The sequence below is a fragment of the Saccopteryx leptura genome, chromosome 2, assembly GCF_036850995.1.
Source record: "Saccopteryx leptura isolate mSacLep1 chromosome 2, mSacLep1_pri_phased_curated, whole genome shotgun sequence".
Taxonomy (NCBI): domain Eukaryota; kingdom Metazoa; phylum Chordata; class Mammalia; order Chiroptera; family Emballonuridae; genus Saccopteryx; species Saccopteryx leptura.
Genome location: NC_089504.1, coordinates 306,812,879 through 306,829,563, shown reverse-complemented (window position 1 = coordinate 306,829,563; position 16,685 = coordinate 306,812,879). Strand labels below are relative to the sequence as shown.

Here is a 16,685-nt window from a genome sequence, read left to right as displayed (position 1 = left end):
AAGGATGGCCACTTTAGTAAAGACCTTCAGCTTAGTGACAGTATGAAGTAGAATAAGGAAGGAAGCATTAAGAGGAAATGAAGTTGTAAGGATAATAAAGGGGCAGCTTTCACAGTGGATCTCGGCTTGAGAATAGTGCCATTGGCACACTCACAAACATTAAATCACCAGTTATACATTAGAGAGTAAATGCATTCCTCCTTAGAATTTAACTATCAGTGTATTTGTTAAAGTCCATTCTTATTTTCTAGGAATAAATTTTAGAAACTTGGATTCCTGACAGATCTACCCATCTTACAGAATTTAACTCCTTGCTTCATATCTTGGTTGCCCTAATTTTAATCAAAACTGGGTTTCCTGGAATGAGTAGACTAAAGTTAAAGGAAATATTTTGGTCACTGTTCTTATGAAATCCTTTGTGGTTTGGAAGCAGTACTCCTTTAGCATTTCAACAGTTTCATTCATGTTCTGCACACAGCGGAGCAGAACGGTGCCAGTAACTGAGCTTCGGAAAGAGAAGTTCAAATGCAGAACCTCCAAATTTAGAGACTGAACAATAAAGCTTTGGGAAGGCCATCAGAGAGTAGCTTTCTTAACTTTTATCATGGCACTAGTTATAAACCATGTGATAACTATAAATTTTCTTGACGAGGTAACTTTATAGCTCGGAAAACAATTTCTTTAACGATTATTTTGTATAAGAAGCTGCATTGCTCTCGAAGTTTGCTTATTTTCTTTGATAGAACTTTAATGCATTTTAAGTAAATGCCATTGTCAGGAGAATCTATAGTCTTATCAGTAATCAAAGCTCTAAGATGAAAAGTTATGGGTATCATCACCTTTTCCAATTCTGAAATTGTTTCCAGTACAGAAGTACTTTAATTGTTCTCTGGATACTTTTTGCTGCTAATTAACATCTCTTTTTACAGGATTCATGAATAAAATTTTCCATCCCAACATTGATGAAGCGTAAGTAACTTTAAAAATATTTAAATCTTAGCAGCAACTGCTCTTGATTAGAGTTCATCTCTCTCTTCATTATACAGAAGCTTCAGTTATCTTTTTGGATTTTATCAGCAGCTAGGGCTGTGTGAATGGTCACTTAGAGTCCCAGGGATGTGATATTCTAAACTGCTTAGGTCAGATTCTATTGGACTGCTTAATTTTTCCATTGTCCATTGGTCTGTCATTTCCCTAGATAGCCAGCTAGCATTTGTAATATCCCACATCTCCTCTTTATGTGGACACAACTCAGAGCTCTGTTTCCAATGTATGGACTTATTATTTTCAGCCCTTGAAGAATTTCTCAGTTCACGAGAATAAAGCAAAAGTGAAGGACAGTTTCATTTCAGTTATTGCATCTTAGTTATCCCTTTCTTTGCATCTAATGTTAGTTATATTTTAAAATGTGATACCAGTGCCTCTTATTTTGTTACTTCCAGTGCTGTTTAGAATACATGATTATTTGTTCTGCATTTTTTTTCCTTGCCATGGCTCTAAATTTTGGTATTTCATGCACCTACACATACATGTGGGGTATTCTGGACCCTGTGTGAGTAAGTTGCATACATGCAACACACCCCATTGTCCTTTAATACGTCTGTATATCAGTCATCCGAACAACACGGATGTTCTCTTACGTGACTGCTCTATAGTCGTCAGATTTAAGGATTGATTATTACTGTCATAGTACATTTTAGTCTGCTGCCATATTCTCGCAATGTAGGTACTTTTTAGCAACTTTTTTTTTTCACTCGGGATTCAGTCCAGGCTTGTGTATTGTATTTAGTTATCATATTTCTTTAAACTACTTTAATCTGGAATAGTTCCCCCCAGCTTTTTATACAATTGCCATTATTAAAGAATATAGGCCAGATATTTTATAAGACAGCTGTCCCTCAGTTTGGGTTTGTCTGCAGTGTCCTTACTATTACATTCAGAGTTTGCACTAAGTGAGATTGTGTCCTCCTCGGGGTAGCCTGTTCGGAGACCCGTGGGTCTGTCTGCCCCTGGTTACCAGTGTTCATCCTCATCACCTGGCTGAGGTGTTGGCGGTTTCTCTGTGGTATCATTACTGTTTTTCCCTATCTGTAAGGAGACACTGAAAATTTTGTATACAGGGTAGGGAAAAAGGTTTACAGTTGTCTGTATGGAAAAACAATACAGTAATAAAAATACAAGAATAAACTGTTTTTGCATACTCACAACTGGAAACGTATGTTTGCCCACCCTGTATATTCTGCTTCTCGTCACACTTTCCCCAGTTGAGAATCTTTTTTTTTAAATGATCTATTAAAGTATTTTTCTTGATAAATAAAATTAGTTGCCAGATACATGCAACTAACTTTCTAATTTTAAAAAAAATGCCATTCTTTCCATCTGTTTCAGGTCAGGAACTGTGTGTCTAGATGTAATTAATCAAACTTGGACAGCTCTCTATGGTGAGTTTGGCCATGAAATATTTTTTTAGAGATGTTGAGACACTGCCTTAAAAAATGTTATTTGGCCTTTTCTTCTCTGATTTAAGATGTTTTGTTGGGAATGGGAAGGGATTTTGAAGGCCTGGATGGGAAAGTTTTATCAGTGAAAAAACACTTTTTTTTGTAAATTCAAGCTTTGATTTAGCAGAAGTTTAATCTTCTGAGATTCTGAAATTAAGGTATAGTGATATGCACATTTAAACAGAGATACATATTAAAATGTTTGTATAACTGTGTGTGTGTTCAGAACCACATTGTCTACATGTTTATCTGTAATACCTTTTGTTTTTAGAAAAACTTTTAGGAATGCCCCTATGAATGATAACGATATATTAAGAGGTTTTGGGGGATCATCTGTTTCAAAGGCCTAAACCAGGGGTCCCCAAACTTTTTACACAGGGGGCCAGTTCACTGTCCCTCAGACCGTTGGAGGGCCGGACTATAAAAAAAACTATGAACAAATCCCTATGCACACTGCACATATCTTATTTTAAAATAAAAAAACAAAACAGGAACAAATACAATATTTAAAATAAAGAACAAGTAAATTTAAATCAACAAACTGACAGTATTTCAATGGGAACTATGCTCCTCTCACTGACCACCAATGAAAGAGGTGCCCCTTCCAGAAGTGCGGCGGGGGCCAGATAAATGGCCTCAGGGGGCCGCAGTTTGGGGAAACCTGGCCTAAACCTTGCGATGAAGCAAAGAATCATTTAGCTTCACCTTGAGCACCGAGGTTAACATCTCTAACAGTGGATCAACAGTGAATTGCCTGCCTCTGCAAAATACTGTGCTGTCAACAAAGAAACAAGGATATCAGGCCCCCTCCCTGAGCTTGTTTGTAACTTGGGTGGGTTGCTCAGCATATTTTAAAATATATTTAAAGTTAATTACAGATACAGAAGATGAATATGTTTATTCCCCCTACATGTCTGATCCCATGTCCTCATACATCACAGACTCTCCCTGCTCTCAGAGCCCCACCCCACGAAGCTTCTCTTGATGCTCAAGCTGGACATGCTCTCTGGCCACTCTTACATATTATAGCTCTGTCTTGTGGCCTGCGTTTATTTTCTATGTTGTGTTCCATTGTTATGCCTGTATTTTCTGTACTACTAGATTATATCCTACCTTAAGAGCTGTTGAGGTGTGTGTGTCTGATTTGTCTCTTAAGTCTGGTCCTCCTAACACAGTGCCTTGCACCAGTGTGTTGGAAAGAATGAATGATACAAACAAGCCATTGCTGGGAGATACAAAAAGAGAGAGGAAAGATCACTTTAGGTGGGGTTAACCAGGTATGGCCTCCTCTTGTCAAAAGAGTTGTGATACCTTTTATTTATTTTTTTTAACAGGGACAGAAAGAGAGTCAGAGAGAGGGATAGATAGAGACAGACAGGAACGGAGAGACATGAGAAGCATCAGTCATCAGTTTTTCGTTGCGACACCTTAGTTTGTTGATTGCCTTCTCATATATGCCTTGACCGCGGGCCTTCAGCAGACCGAGTAACCCCTTGCTCGAGCCAGCGACCTTGGGTCCAAGCTGGTGAGCTTTTTGCTCAAGCCAGATGAGCCCGCGTTCAAGCTGGCGACCTCGGGGTCTTGAACCTGGGTCTCATCCCAGTCCGACACTCTATCCACTGCGCCACCGCCTGGTCAGGCTTGTGAGACCTTTTAAAGGTATAAGGTTCATAAGACGTCTTATTTGAGCCAGTCTGTGAGTTAACTTGCCAGATACCTTTGTATGAGGGTGGTGCTTGATCACAGAGAAAAGTTGATCACCAGCAGAATCCTCCTGATTCTGCCATTTAAGTATTATCTCCTCTGCCTGGAGTTTTCTTCCCTAACTTTGTGTGGCTGCTACCTTCTTCTCATCTCAACATGACTTCCTAGAGAAGCCCTCTTTCCTAGCCACTCCAGCTAAATATCCCTCCATAGCACAACACTGATTTAAAAGTCTGTCTTTAGAATCAGTATTTGTTTATTGTTTATCTTGTCCTATTAGATTGTAAGCTCCACAAGAGCAGGGACGCTGTGTGTGTGCACATGTACACACACATCTAAAAGAGTGCCTGTTGTACAGTGTGGGTTCAGATATTTGTTGAATTAATGAATGAATTAATCATACCCAATACTGTTTAGCATGTGAGTTTTAGGGAAATTACAGCTTATAAAGAGATAAAGCAATAAGAAATAACATATATGCTGAGGTTGATTAAGTGAATTCCTTTTAAGATGGTTTTTTGGGTAATAATGTCTCATGGCAGGCTGCCTGGAATATCTGATGTAATGATGTCTTCTCTTAAATTGCATTCACATTTTAGAAATGTACATAACAAAATACTGCAAGCTGGTTTCAATTGCAAAAAGGTAATTGAATGTTAGTTTAATTAATTTTTATACTATTGACCAAAAAACCTTCCTGTTTTTCTAATTCTCAAATGCTTCACATCTCAGAACAGTTTATTTTTTAAAATAACAGCTCTATTGAATTATAATTTACATCCATAAAATTCGCCCATTAAAAGTGTGGTTTGAAAGGTTTTAGTATATTCACAATTTTGTGCAATCATTATCACATTTTCATTACCTGAGAAAGAAACCCCTCACCCTTTAGCTCTCTCCCCCTTATCCGCCTGTCCCTCCGCCCCTAGGCCTGGGCAACATCTAATCTTTTTGCCTCTATGGATTTGTGTCCTGGACATTCTTTATAAACAGAATCATACTATATGTGGTCTTTTGTGACTACCTTTTTATTTTTCTTCCCCATTTCATATAATCTTTTGAAGATCCATCCATGTTGCCCCATGTATCAGTACTGCATTCTTTTTTATGGCCAAGTAATATTCCATTGTACAGACACCACATTTTTATCCATTTGTCAGATGATGGACATTTGGGTTGTTTTTATTTTTGGGCCATTATGAATATTTGTGCACAGGTTTCAGTGTGAATGTATGTTTTCATTTCTCTTGGTGTTTTACCTGGGAGCAGAACTACTGGATGTAATTGTGGTAACTGCTTAACCATTTGCGGAACTGTTTTCCAAAGTGATCGGACCACTTTACATTCCCACCAGCAGGTGTAAGAGGTTCAGAACAGACTTTAAAGCAGAAGGCCAACATGACTAAGGTTTCATCACGTCTATAAAACTCAGTAACCTGTTTTTGTATTACCTTGCAAAGCATTAATAAGTTAACATGAATTAAACCTCAGTGGTCAGTGAACTTTGATTTCTGTATTACATGTGTATTGTTATGAGTTATTATTGTTCAGTGTTCTGTAATATGAGAGCGTGGACGTACTAACATTACAGGTAAGTGCAGGAAACCACAAACAGCATATTAGAATAGAGTCCAAAGTCTACTGTGCATGAGAATTGTTTTGATATTTTGCTCAAATCCTCAAACTATTCAAGAAAATTTAAGACTTTAAATTTAGATTGTCTTTAATTTTAAATTAAAATTTTTTCATGGAAGGTTTTAGAAGCAGGTAAATAACAATTTATATCAAAGTACTGATAGAGAGAGAGGGTTGGTTCAGATTACCTTGTTTCTTTTAGACTGATCTTGAGATCTAAATTTTATTACAAACTGCTAAAGCTTCTGTCATTGAAGGTTAATTCATAATTGGTGAATTCTGAATACTCAAATTATTGCTGTAATTCTTGAGAGAATCTTCACTCAAAGGACAAAAAAATCTAATAAGAAACAACTAATTAGGCCCTGGCCGGTTGGCTCAGTGGTAGAGCGTCGGCCTGGCATGCAGGAGTCCCGGGTTCGATTCCCGGCCAGGGCACACAGGAGAAATGCCCATCTGCTTCTCCACTCCTCCCCCTCTCCTTCCTCTCTGTCTCTCTTTTCCCCTCCTGCAGCCAAGGCCATTGGAGCAAAGTTGGCCCGGGCACTGAGGATGGCTCTATGGCCTCTGCCTCAGGCACTAGAATGGCTCTGGTTGCAACAGAGTGATGCCCCAGATGGGCAGAGCATCACCCCCTGGTGGGCGTGCTGGGTGGATCCCGGTTGGGCGCATGCGGGAGTCTGTTTGACTGCCTCCCCGTTTCCAACTTCAGAAAAATACAAAAAAACAACAACAACAAAAAACAAACCTAATTTGTGAAAGTTGGCATATTAGCACAAATACTCAACTGAAAAGCAAAAGGCTTAACCTGGCAACCAAAACTTGTTTCAGTACTTCTCCTTTGTGAAAGTTTTGCAGTTAACTTTGCCCCAGGGCATGCACTGTGCAGTGGTGTACATATTTATAGTATAATAGCAATTCCCTGTTGAAATTTTAGGTTTATACTTATAAGTTGGTAATAAACAAGTTCGTGTTTGTAGCATTTTTTTTTTAAGCAAGAGACAGAAAGGGACAGACAGGAAGGGAGAGAGATCAGAAGCATCAAAATTCTTCATTGCAGCACCTTAGTTGTTCATTGATTGCTTTCTAATATGTGCCTTGACTGGGGGGCTACAGCAGAACAAGTGACCCCCTGGCTCAAGCCAGCAACCCTGGGGTCATGTCTATGATCCTGCACTCAAGCTGGTTGAGCCTCGGGTTTTGAACCTGTGTCCTCAGCATCCAGGCTGATGCTTTATCCACTGTGCCACCATCTGGTCAGGCATGTTTGTAGCAAATTTAGTCCTCTGTCATACTCCCCATCCCCCAAAGAGGAAACTAACTTCTGATAGCCCATTTGCCTCATTGTCCCGTTCTTACCCTGGCTTTGCCAAGCATACATGCAGTTTGTTCATTCAGAAGCTCAGAATTGGTATAACTGTAGTACAATCACTCAGTAATTTTTAATTTTATATTATTTAACCTTGCAAGAGAGGTAATTAAAGTGAGTAATTTGATTAATTTTCTAAAAGTGCTTGTCAACAGTGTTATCTATTGACTATGAAGTTTTTATTGTTACTCTGTGACAATTAAAAGGAAAGTAGCAGATGCCATCACACACTTACTTGATCTTGGCTTCCTGTATGATAGCATCTTTTTAACATCTCTTCCTGCTTGCTCTCCCAGACAGTGTGATAGGAGCTCTGGAAAACTTAAATGCAGCCAAGGGGACCTGGACTTCAGTTCTATAAACAACTGAAAAAATTTTTTTTTAATGTTTTGGGTTTTTTTTTAGATTTTATTTATTCATTTTAGAGAGAGGAGACAGAGAGAGGGGGCGGGGGAGAGAGAGAGAGAGAGAGAGAGAGGAAAGAGGGAGGAGCAGAAAGCATCAACTCCCATATGTGCCTTGACTAGGCAAGCCTGGGGTTTTGAACCGGTGACCTCGGCATTCCAGGTCGATGCTTTACCCATTGCGCCACCACAGGTCAGGCAAAAAAAAAAAAACTAACTGAAATTTTAGACATGGAAGGAAAGGTCATTAAGCCATAGGTAACTGTTTAAGCTCCCCCTTCAATTTTTCAGTTTTCCTTTTTACTCCAAGATATATTTTATCCAGGCAGGAACCTGAAGTGCTGAGGCTGCCAGTTTGGAACCCTGGGCTTGCCTGGTCAAGGCACATATCAGTTGATGCTTCCAGCTCCTCCCCCCACCTTCCTCTCTCTCTCTCTCTCCTCTCTCTAAAATCAGTAAATTAAAAAAAGATATATTTTATCCATGTTGTCTTTTCCCCACAAACTCCTGGAAGCTCAGGCGCCTTCCCTGCAGCCTAGCTTCACTGGCCTCCCTCCACCCGCCCAGGCCCTGCGCACCTGACCCTGCAGGTTGTCTTTCTCTCTTCAACTTCCTTTTGACTCATTTCTTGACTGACTTGGTAAGTCACTTATTTTGTGGGTTAAATTGTATACATGTAAGGTGGAAGACAATTTTCTTATAAAATGAAGCAGTTTATAATTTTATTGTCACCCTCAGGGTTGCTAGCAAATGGACTGGATACTCCTATTTTGCTAGTGAGAAAAATGAGCATTTGGGAAGTTACTTCCCTAGGTGATCTGAGGAGTCAGTGACAAACAAATGAAGTTGACTACCACAAAAGGAATGCTGCAGGGGCTTTGAGATTAGAGTTAGACAAGGGAGCAAAGTTTCTTTGACTAGGTATTTAGAAAAAATTTAAACTATGAATTTAATAGTACTAACTGGGGGCCTAATGAATTTAAGCTGATAAATGAATGTAAGCTTTCCCATGTTGGAAATACTGATCCCATCTCTGTTCAGTTAGCCTGTGAATCTTTCCAAACAGTTCAGATTTTGGCTGAAGGTAGATAACTGTATCTTAAAATAATGCTTTACATTGAATTAGTGCTTACTATGTTTCTAGACTTTTTAGTGCCATTAAACAGACAAAAGATACATGTATCTGTATGAGTGCATGATTGGCCAACAGCTACTGTTTGAACTGGCTTGCAAACAGTATTGATCCATCCATATTGGCATCACAAACATGACCCAGCCTTTGAACAGCGGGATGTCATTTTGAGTCTCTGAGACAGCCAGGTACAGCAGCTCTTTCTTTCAAGTACCGTGGGAGAAGTGTCAGTTCTGGTGGATAAAGAAGGAGAGATGCTGAGTTTTGGATTTGATGGTTTCAACAGTACTTTGCTCCATCATGTACCTCCTTTATCTGTCTGCTTGGATGGAGGTAGTCAGTGTGGAATTGTTATGAGGCCCAGGAGTTTAATTAGCTATACACAGAATAAGGGATCTTTTGGGTTGAACAGTGTAGCAGAAATTCATTAAAATCGCTATATTCACATTGCTAGTGGTATTAGGACCATGGAGTGGTTCAGGCACTGTGGCTCATGGGACATGAGCCAGACTGTTAAAGACAGCCACAACTTTGTTCTCCTTTCTTTGGGCTGTAGTTTTGGTGCTTAGTTGTAGTAACTGTGTATAGGTAGTCTTTCCCCATGCATGGCCCATTACCTGTAATTGCATGAAGCTGTCTTGTTCTTTTCTAACATTAAGGGCAAACTAAATTATTGTCTAGTAATTAAAAAGTATAATAATGAGTTTTGCCTGACCTGTGGTGGTGCAGTGGATAAAGCGTCGACCTGGAACACTGAGGTTGCCGGTTTGATACCCAGGCCTTGCCTGGTCAAGGCATATATGGGGGTTGATACTTCCTGCTCCTCCCCCTTCTCTCACTCTCTCTCTCCCCTCTGTCTAAAATGAGTAAATAAAATCTTTAAAAAAGTGAGTTTTAGTATGACTGTAAGAACATCCAAGTACTTAATTATACATTAACTGACCTCATTTCTGGAAGGTTAATAACAAATCCTTTTACCATGTTTTAGCTTGCAATCGTTTAAGGTAAGCAGGGTCATGCCAGGTTTGAACTAGGATGACCTCAGAAGAACACCCAGGTAAGGTTGGAAGGGTTTTGAGATTGACCACAAGGGGGTTGTTGCTGATGAACAAGAATCTATTTTCTTCATTCTGACCTCAGTATTAACACTCATTTTCTTCTGCTGAGCTCTGTAGTTAAAGTACATTGTGGGAGGGACCTGCATTTAGGCAGTGGACAGGAGGTGATTTTCTAAGTTGATGGAAAGATGTAAACTATTCCTGTTATGTAACTGCGTGCTTCAGGTTGATGCTCCGGCACTAAGCAGACTGTCTGGTGTTCCTCCAGGTTTCCAGTACCCTACGTCTTCGACAATGCCCTTTCCCACATAGGACAGAAATGCCTATATTTTAGCTTGGAATACTTAAAAACTATAATACTACCACTAGTGAGATTAAGTATATCATATATTGCAGCAATTCTTTGAATGTCTAATTACTAATTCTTATTAATTTCTACTAATTGCTTTTTTATCTTGAGTAGTGTAAGGAGGGAGATGCTTTGTTTTTTGCCTGGAATGACCCTCTTCATAAGACCTTATTTTATCTTTAAAAAATCACCGTGGGCCCTGGCCAGGTAGCTCAGATGGTTAGAGCGTCGTCCCGACATGCTGAGGTTACGGGTTTGATTCCCACTCAGGCACATGCAAGAATCAACCAGTGAATGCATAAATAAATGGAACAGCAAATCAATGGTTCTCTGTCTCTCTCCCTTCCTCTCTCTAAAAAGCAATCTAAAAATTCCAATGGGCTACCATGAGAACGTATATCTGATGAGAAAACAATAAATCTGTTGAGTTCAGACTTTTTTGTATATTGATCCACATGGGAGACCCTCTCAGTTAATTAAGTAACTGGACAGATACATTCTTGAATTGACCGCCTAGCAGATTGGTGGCTGGATGTTAGCACTTGGTAAACCAGATAGGCACGGCCAGCTTTGTGGCCATCTGGCTCTGCCACGGTAATGCAGAAAGTCTCTGTGGTGGTCTGTTCTCACTCGCCATGTGTTTGCCCTCACAACAGCTATAGACATAAGCTTTTTCTTGTTGAAGGTGGGCTCAAAATTAGTTATTTTAGAGAATGTTATTTTTCATCTCAAAACCATTTCTTCTTTCAAGTCCTTCTTGTCTGAGGGCATCTCTCCTGATTGGCTTTATTGAAGTTCTCCTCGGAGTGTCTTGTCTTCTCGCCCACTGCACAGTATGTCTGGTTCACACATACCAACTTTGCGATCAGATGTAGCGCTAACCCTCCCATTGATGAGCTCCAAAGGTTTCTGACTGTTCCTCTTTTATGGGGTAACTATTTCTTGGTGTCATAGACTTTAAGCAAAAGAAAGCTAAAGTGACCAAACACTCAAATCCATTATTAAGATCATAACTTATTAGGAGCTAATTAAAGAGTGGGAAAATAAAGATTAACCCCAAGTTATTAAATAGCTGAAGGAAGTCTGGAACTTTTATTTATTTGCCGTTTTACTCTCACCAGAAAATACTGGCTGCATGTAGGCTTGAATGTATGTTTTTTATATTTATAGTAGATAGCCCCCCCTCCAAAAAAAACCTTATTGAGTAAATGAAATGGACTTTCATGGTTGGGTTTTATTTTGAATGCATTATAAAAATTCATGACTTGCCTGACCAGTGGTGGCGCAGTGGATAAAGCATTGACCTGGAATGCTGAGGTCACTGGTTCAAAACCCTGCACTTGCCTGGTCAAGGTACATATGGGAGTTGATGCTTCCTGCTCCTTCCCCCCTTCTCTCTCTTTCTCCTTCTCTTTTTTGCACTCTCTCCCCTCTCTAAAATAAAAATAGTTTAAAAATTCATGATTTGATTAGCAGTTTATGATGGATTAATTATACTTTCCTGTATGATGAACAAAAGTCAATCAATGAAAGTTTGAAAGATCAGATGCTGATTTTCTGTAGTAAATCAATACTACATGAATAACATGAAGTCCCAGGTGATCCCAACTTACCAATCAGTTTCTACTATAATGACCAACAGCCTGGGGAAAGAGAGCTGTGTGAGCCACAGATCTCATTGTGCCCATTTTCTTCCTCCCTGTTCACTTACAGAAGAGTTACATGCCTTAGGAAGTGGTGGCTAGCTTGTTGATTCTCAACTTAGGAAGCCCTGGGCCCTCCTCCAAAGGAGAGGGGACAGTGAAATATAAGGGTGTTTGTACAGAATGTTTCCGGAGTAGGAGAGTTGTGAAGGAAAACAAGGGAAACTTGCTCTAGAGAGATAACTTGAGTGATTGTTTTAAGGAAGCCGATTACAGAGGCAGGAGTTACAGGCTAGGAGACCAGCCAGCACATGGTTGCCGTGCTCCATGGCTGGGGTGATCTATTCAGCTTGAGGGGGTTACACGGCAGGGGAAACGAGGAAATAGATTCATTTTGTTAGGTCAAGTAGTGAATCTGGGAATCTGACTGCTACGTGGAAAAAGGAAGAAAGTCTAACCATGGTCCTTCCAGAGGTTTGGAGCCAAGGAACAGGGAACAGTTGGAGTCAGCCTCACTATTAGGAGAAAGGAATAGGTTATCAGAAATACTTTTAGACATGTCAAGTTTGATAAGACCAGAAATATAAAGGACTGGTTAGAAAGAATTGTTAGTTATCAATACAGGCTTATTGTAAGATGATGAGCTTCTTGGAGTGAGAGTGTATGAAGCTAATTCTTTTATTTTTTTATTAAATTTATTGGGGGTGGCACTGGTTAACATATTTATATAGGTTTCAGGTGTTCAGTTCTTCAAGATGTCTCTATACACCGTATTATGTGTTCACCCCTCTCCCCTAAGATTGAAGCTAATTCTTAAAATACAGATACCACAGAATTCATACTACTGTGCAACAGCTGATGGCTTTGCAAACAAGTGTTTTTGGTATGTTGTTTGTTTGGCTTTAAAAAGGAGGAACCCAGGGCTTTGGACATCTGAGAGACAAGGGGTAAAATTGCAAAGGGGTGAGAGGTGGCAGTTGAGAAGGCTTTGATGGTTCTAGGCATCTGACTGAGAGGGTACTGTGTGATGGTGTTTTCTGAGTTACAGCGTTTAGGGTGTTAGATCTGAAAAACAAATGACGGTTATGCAAGTTAAAGTCCCTGAGATGACTGTTGGCTTGGTAACTGGTTCCTGGTGGGGCAGACCATGTGGAACTTGGGGCATCCACAGCGTTTTAACCTGAAGATAGCAGCTTACTTTACAAGAGGTTCCATTTTAGTTTTCAAAGGAAATAAAGGAAGAAGAAATAACTTATGGCCGCTGGTTCATAAACAGCCAAGAATAAAACATGAGCTGTGTGACTCATTCCCTCCTGGGTTTTCTCCTAGAAGCAGCACACCATCTTTGTGTGAGTTACCTGGAGTAGGGTGGCTTTTCTTTAAGAATTGGTGTTTGTTTGTTTTTTCAGTGTGACTCATTTTAATTAACATGTATTCCTTAAGGGATACAGGTAAATGAAATTTCTACTCTAAGAAGCAGGCATGGTTATATTAATATTTTAGTCTAGTCCTCTGGTGCAGTGTGAAGTCTATTTTATAGTTATTTTTAGTAATACATAATTCTTCCTGTAAGGGACTGCAGTGTTACACTGCTTTTTGCAATGAAGAAATTGAGGTTCAGAGAGGAAGGGACCTGCCCATGTGTCAAAGAGCCAGTTAGTGGAAGGCCTGAGATTAGACTTGTGGTCTCCACCAGGAGAAAGTGATGGTTACTTAAAGGGTATGTAGAGGAGAAGCATGAAAGGGTCAGGGAGGGCTGCTCAGCTCAAGCCTCTTCAGCTTAGCTGTCAAGAAAACATTTTCTTGAGCCAAAGAACCCACAAGCAAATAGTTCTCTTCTCATTTGGTTCATGGGGTGAGGAGTTGCATAGGTTAGGTAGTGTTCTTGGGTTATGCATTTCTGCTCACCCTCACACGCCGCCACCCCCACACCAGCCAATCCTGAATCAGAATCCCCGGGATATGTAGGAGACCTCAGCATGCATATTGTGAAGAACACTCCACAGATAAATCTGATATACAAACAGCCAGGACCTAAATTCACCCATAAACCATTGCTCTTTATTTACTTAATTTTTTTAAATTTTTTTTTGTATTTTTCTGAAGCTGGAAACGGGGAGAGATAGCCAGACAGACTCCCACATGCGCCCGACCGGGATCCACCCGGCACGCCCACCAGGGGCGAGCTCTGCCCACCAGGGGACGATGCTCTGCCCCTCCGGGGCGTAGCTCTGCCGCGACCAGAGCCACTCTAGCACCTGGGGCAGAGGCCAAGGAGCCATCCCCAGCGCCCGGGCCATCTTTGCTCCAATGGAGCCTTGGCTGCGGAAGGGGAAGAGAGAGACAGAGAGGAAGGAGGGGGTGGGGGGTGGAGAAGCAAATGGGTGCTTCTCCTATGTGCCCTGGCCGGGAATCTAACCCGGGTCCCCCGCACGCCAGGCCGACGCTCTACCGCTGAGCCAACCGGCCAGGGCCCCATTGCTCTTTATTGAATAGGGTAAATGATGCTGCTTTAGATGAGAGATCAGTATGATCTGAGTGTTTTTAAAAATTAAATTTGAATATGTTAACTTATGTGCCTTAATGGAGGTATGAAGTTTGTAATATTATTAACATGAATACTAATAAGTTCTAATGGACTGCATCTTGGTAAGTGCTGATTTTAGTCCAAGGCAAAAGTAGGAGCTGTTTGTTTCTTGTCAACCATATATCTCAGGAATCTTGGGACTTCCTTGAAAAATGAAAGCAGCCAGTAATGGAACCAGTTGATTGGATGGTCAGATTGGGTGACCCATGTCTGCTCTCTCCCTTTCAGAAAGTGGAAGGTTAACATTCTTTTTAAAAAAGACTTTTGAGCCTGACCAGGCGGTGGCTCAGTGGATAGATCATTGGACTGGGATGCAAAGGACCCAGGTTCGAGACCCTGAGGTCGCCAGTTTGGGCTCATCTGGTTTGAGCAAGGCTCACCAGCTTGAGCCCAAGATCGCTGACTCCAGCAAGGGGTTGCTCTGTCTGCTGAAGGCCCACGGTCAAAGCACATATGAGAAAGCAATCAATGAACAACTAAGGTGTTGCAACGAAAAACTAATTATTGATGCTTCTCATCTCTCTTCGTTCCTGTCTCTCTCTATCTATGACTCTCTGTCTCTGAAAAAAAAAAAAGACTTTTGAAATGATAGATGTTTTTATTATTATTAACAATTCTAGGGGGAAATAGTCATTATGATGGATTTTTCCAAAGATTAGTATCTTTATTCATTTTTCATTTATAGTTTAGGTCTCTTCTGCCAACATATGTCTCTTGAGAGAAGATTCTGTGTACGTCTGTGCATTTGAGAGATAATTCTTGGCGGAGGACCCGGATAGTAGTAATCACTGCCACTTTCAGGAACGGATCATTGCTTTCACATCCTGGCCTTCAGAAACTGCCATCTTTCCCCAAAACTGGCTGGATACTCTCCCTTTCTGATCCTGTGCTACAGATATGACTCAGCTTATTTGTAAATGGATCAAAAGTATGCTAATGCAGGAAGACAGTAGACAGAGGAAGAGAGAACCAATAATTGAGGGTTCCTTTATTACCTAGGCAGAGCCTACTACTGGGAACTTGAAAATCTTAGTGAGGAAGGGTATAAAATCTCTTTCTGGCACACAGGGAACATCTCGTGAAACATGTGGTCTGCAGTGTTGGAGTCCTGAAGCACTTCTGAACGTTACTTAAAGCGAGTAAAAACCTGTGCTTTATTTTTTCCAAAGGTGGTGTGGTTGTATGTAAGGAGCACTCAGCGGCTGATCCCTGTGAACAGCATCTGTAGTAGGACGTGGCAGCACAGGCCCCACACACTGTGTGGGTATTTGTGAACAGCCTGGGGCCACTTCCTGTGGCTGAGCTACTTGAAAACAAGCACAGCGCCCCTGTGAAATGACAGGCAGGCAGCTCAGCCACAGGAACGCCTGCAACACTTAGGAGATCCTTGAACTTGTGAAAACGGAAAGCTTTGAGGACGGGTGGCATCTCTCAGGGTATACAATTTCCGTGCAGAGATGTGTACTGATCACAAAGTTAAGATGATCGGTATTCATTTTATCCCTTAGCAGAGGCAGCAGAGGCCCAGGTTTGAAACCCAGCCCCTTGTCAAGTTATTAACCTCTTTTGGCCTCAGTTTCTCCATATGCAAAGTGGAGCTAGTAATGGTGGCCTCACCTAATGGCTGCAATGGAGTTCAGTGTCTGTGTAAACAGTTGAGTCCCTGGCTTGTAGTAAGTGCTCTGTAATGTAAACTGTGCTGCTGCCATTACTGTTCCTGTGACTCCTATTAACTCTTCCCTGCTCTGGACTCGAGTTTACTTTCTAAGGCTTCCACACACCTTGTTTTTCCTTCTTAACTTGCTTACCTTTTGGCGTTTTCTACCACTGTCTTAATAACCCACTCACTAAGGATAAAGAGAGGAAAAGAAAAAAGTCTTCAAACTTGTCAGGTTTTATTAACTATCTCAAACATCCAAAAGTGGAAAGGACATATTTATAGGAAAATGCTTTGTTTTCTTTGACAGAGACAGAGAATCAAAGAGAAGGATAGATAGGAATAGACAGACAAGGAAGGGAGAGAGATGAGAAGCATCAATTTTTTGTTGCGACACCTTAGTTGTTCATTGATGCTTTCTCATATGTGCCTTGACCATGGGCCTTCAGCAGACCGAGTAACCCCTTGCTCGCACCAGCGACCTTGGGTCCAAGCTGGTGAGCTTTGCTCAAACCAGATGAGCCTGTGCTCAAACTGGCGACCTTAGGGTCTTGAACCTGGTTCCTCTGCATCCCGGTCCGACGCTCTATTCACTGTGCCACCACCTGGTCAGGCAGAAAGTGCTATTTTTAAAGGTTATTCTGTG

At 40.9% G+C, this 16,685-nt stretch overlaps 1 protein-coding gene across 4 annotated transcripts in view; it reads left to right on the top strand.

The window, feature by feature from the left end:
• The window catches only part of UBE2H (ubiquitin conjugating enzyme E2 H), a 111,515-nt gene that overhangs the window by 80,720 nt on the left and 14,110 nt on the right, over nucleotides 1-16,685 (top strand). For 2 of the 4 annotated variants that reach the window (XM_066362688.1, XM_066362689.1), the window contains exons 4-5: nucleotides 930-969; nucleotides 2,389-2,441. The exons of the other annotated variants lie outside the window; for them this stretch is intronic. In XM_066362688.1, the coding sequence (XP_066218785.1) occupies nucleotides 930-969; nucleotides 2,389-2,441 (93 nt within the window). The remainder of the gene's footprint in view (nucleotides 1-929; nucleotides 970-2,388; nucleotides 2,442-16,685) is intronic. 4 annotated transcript variants of the gene reach the window in all.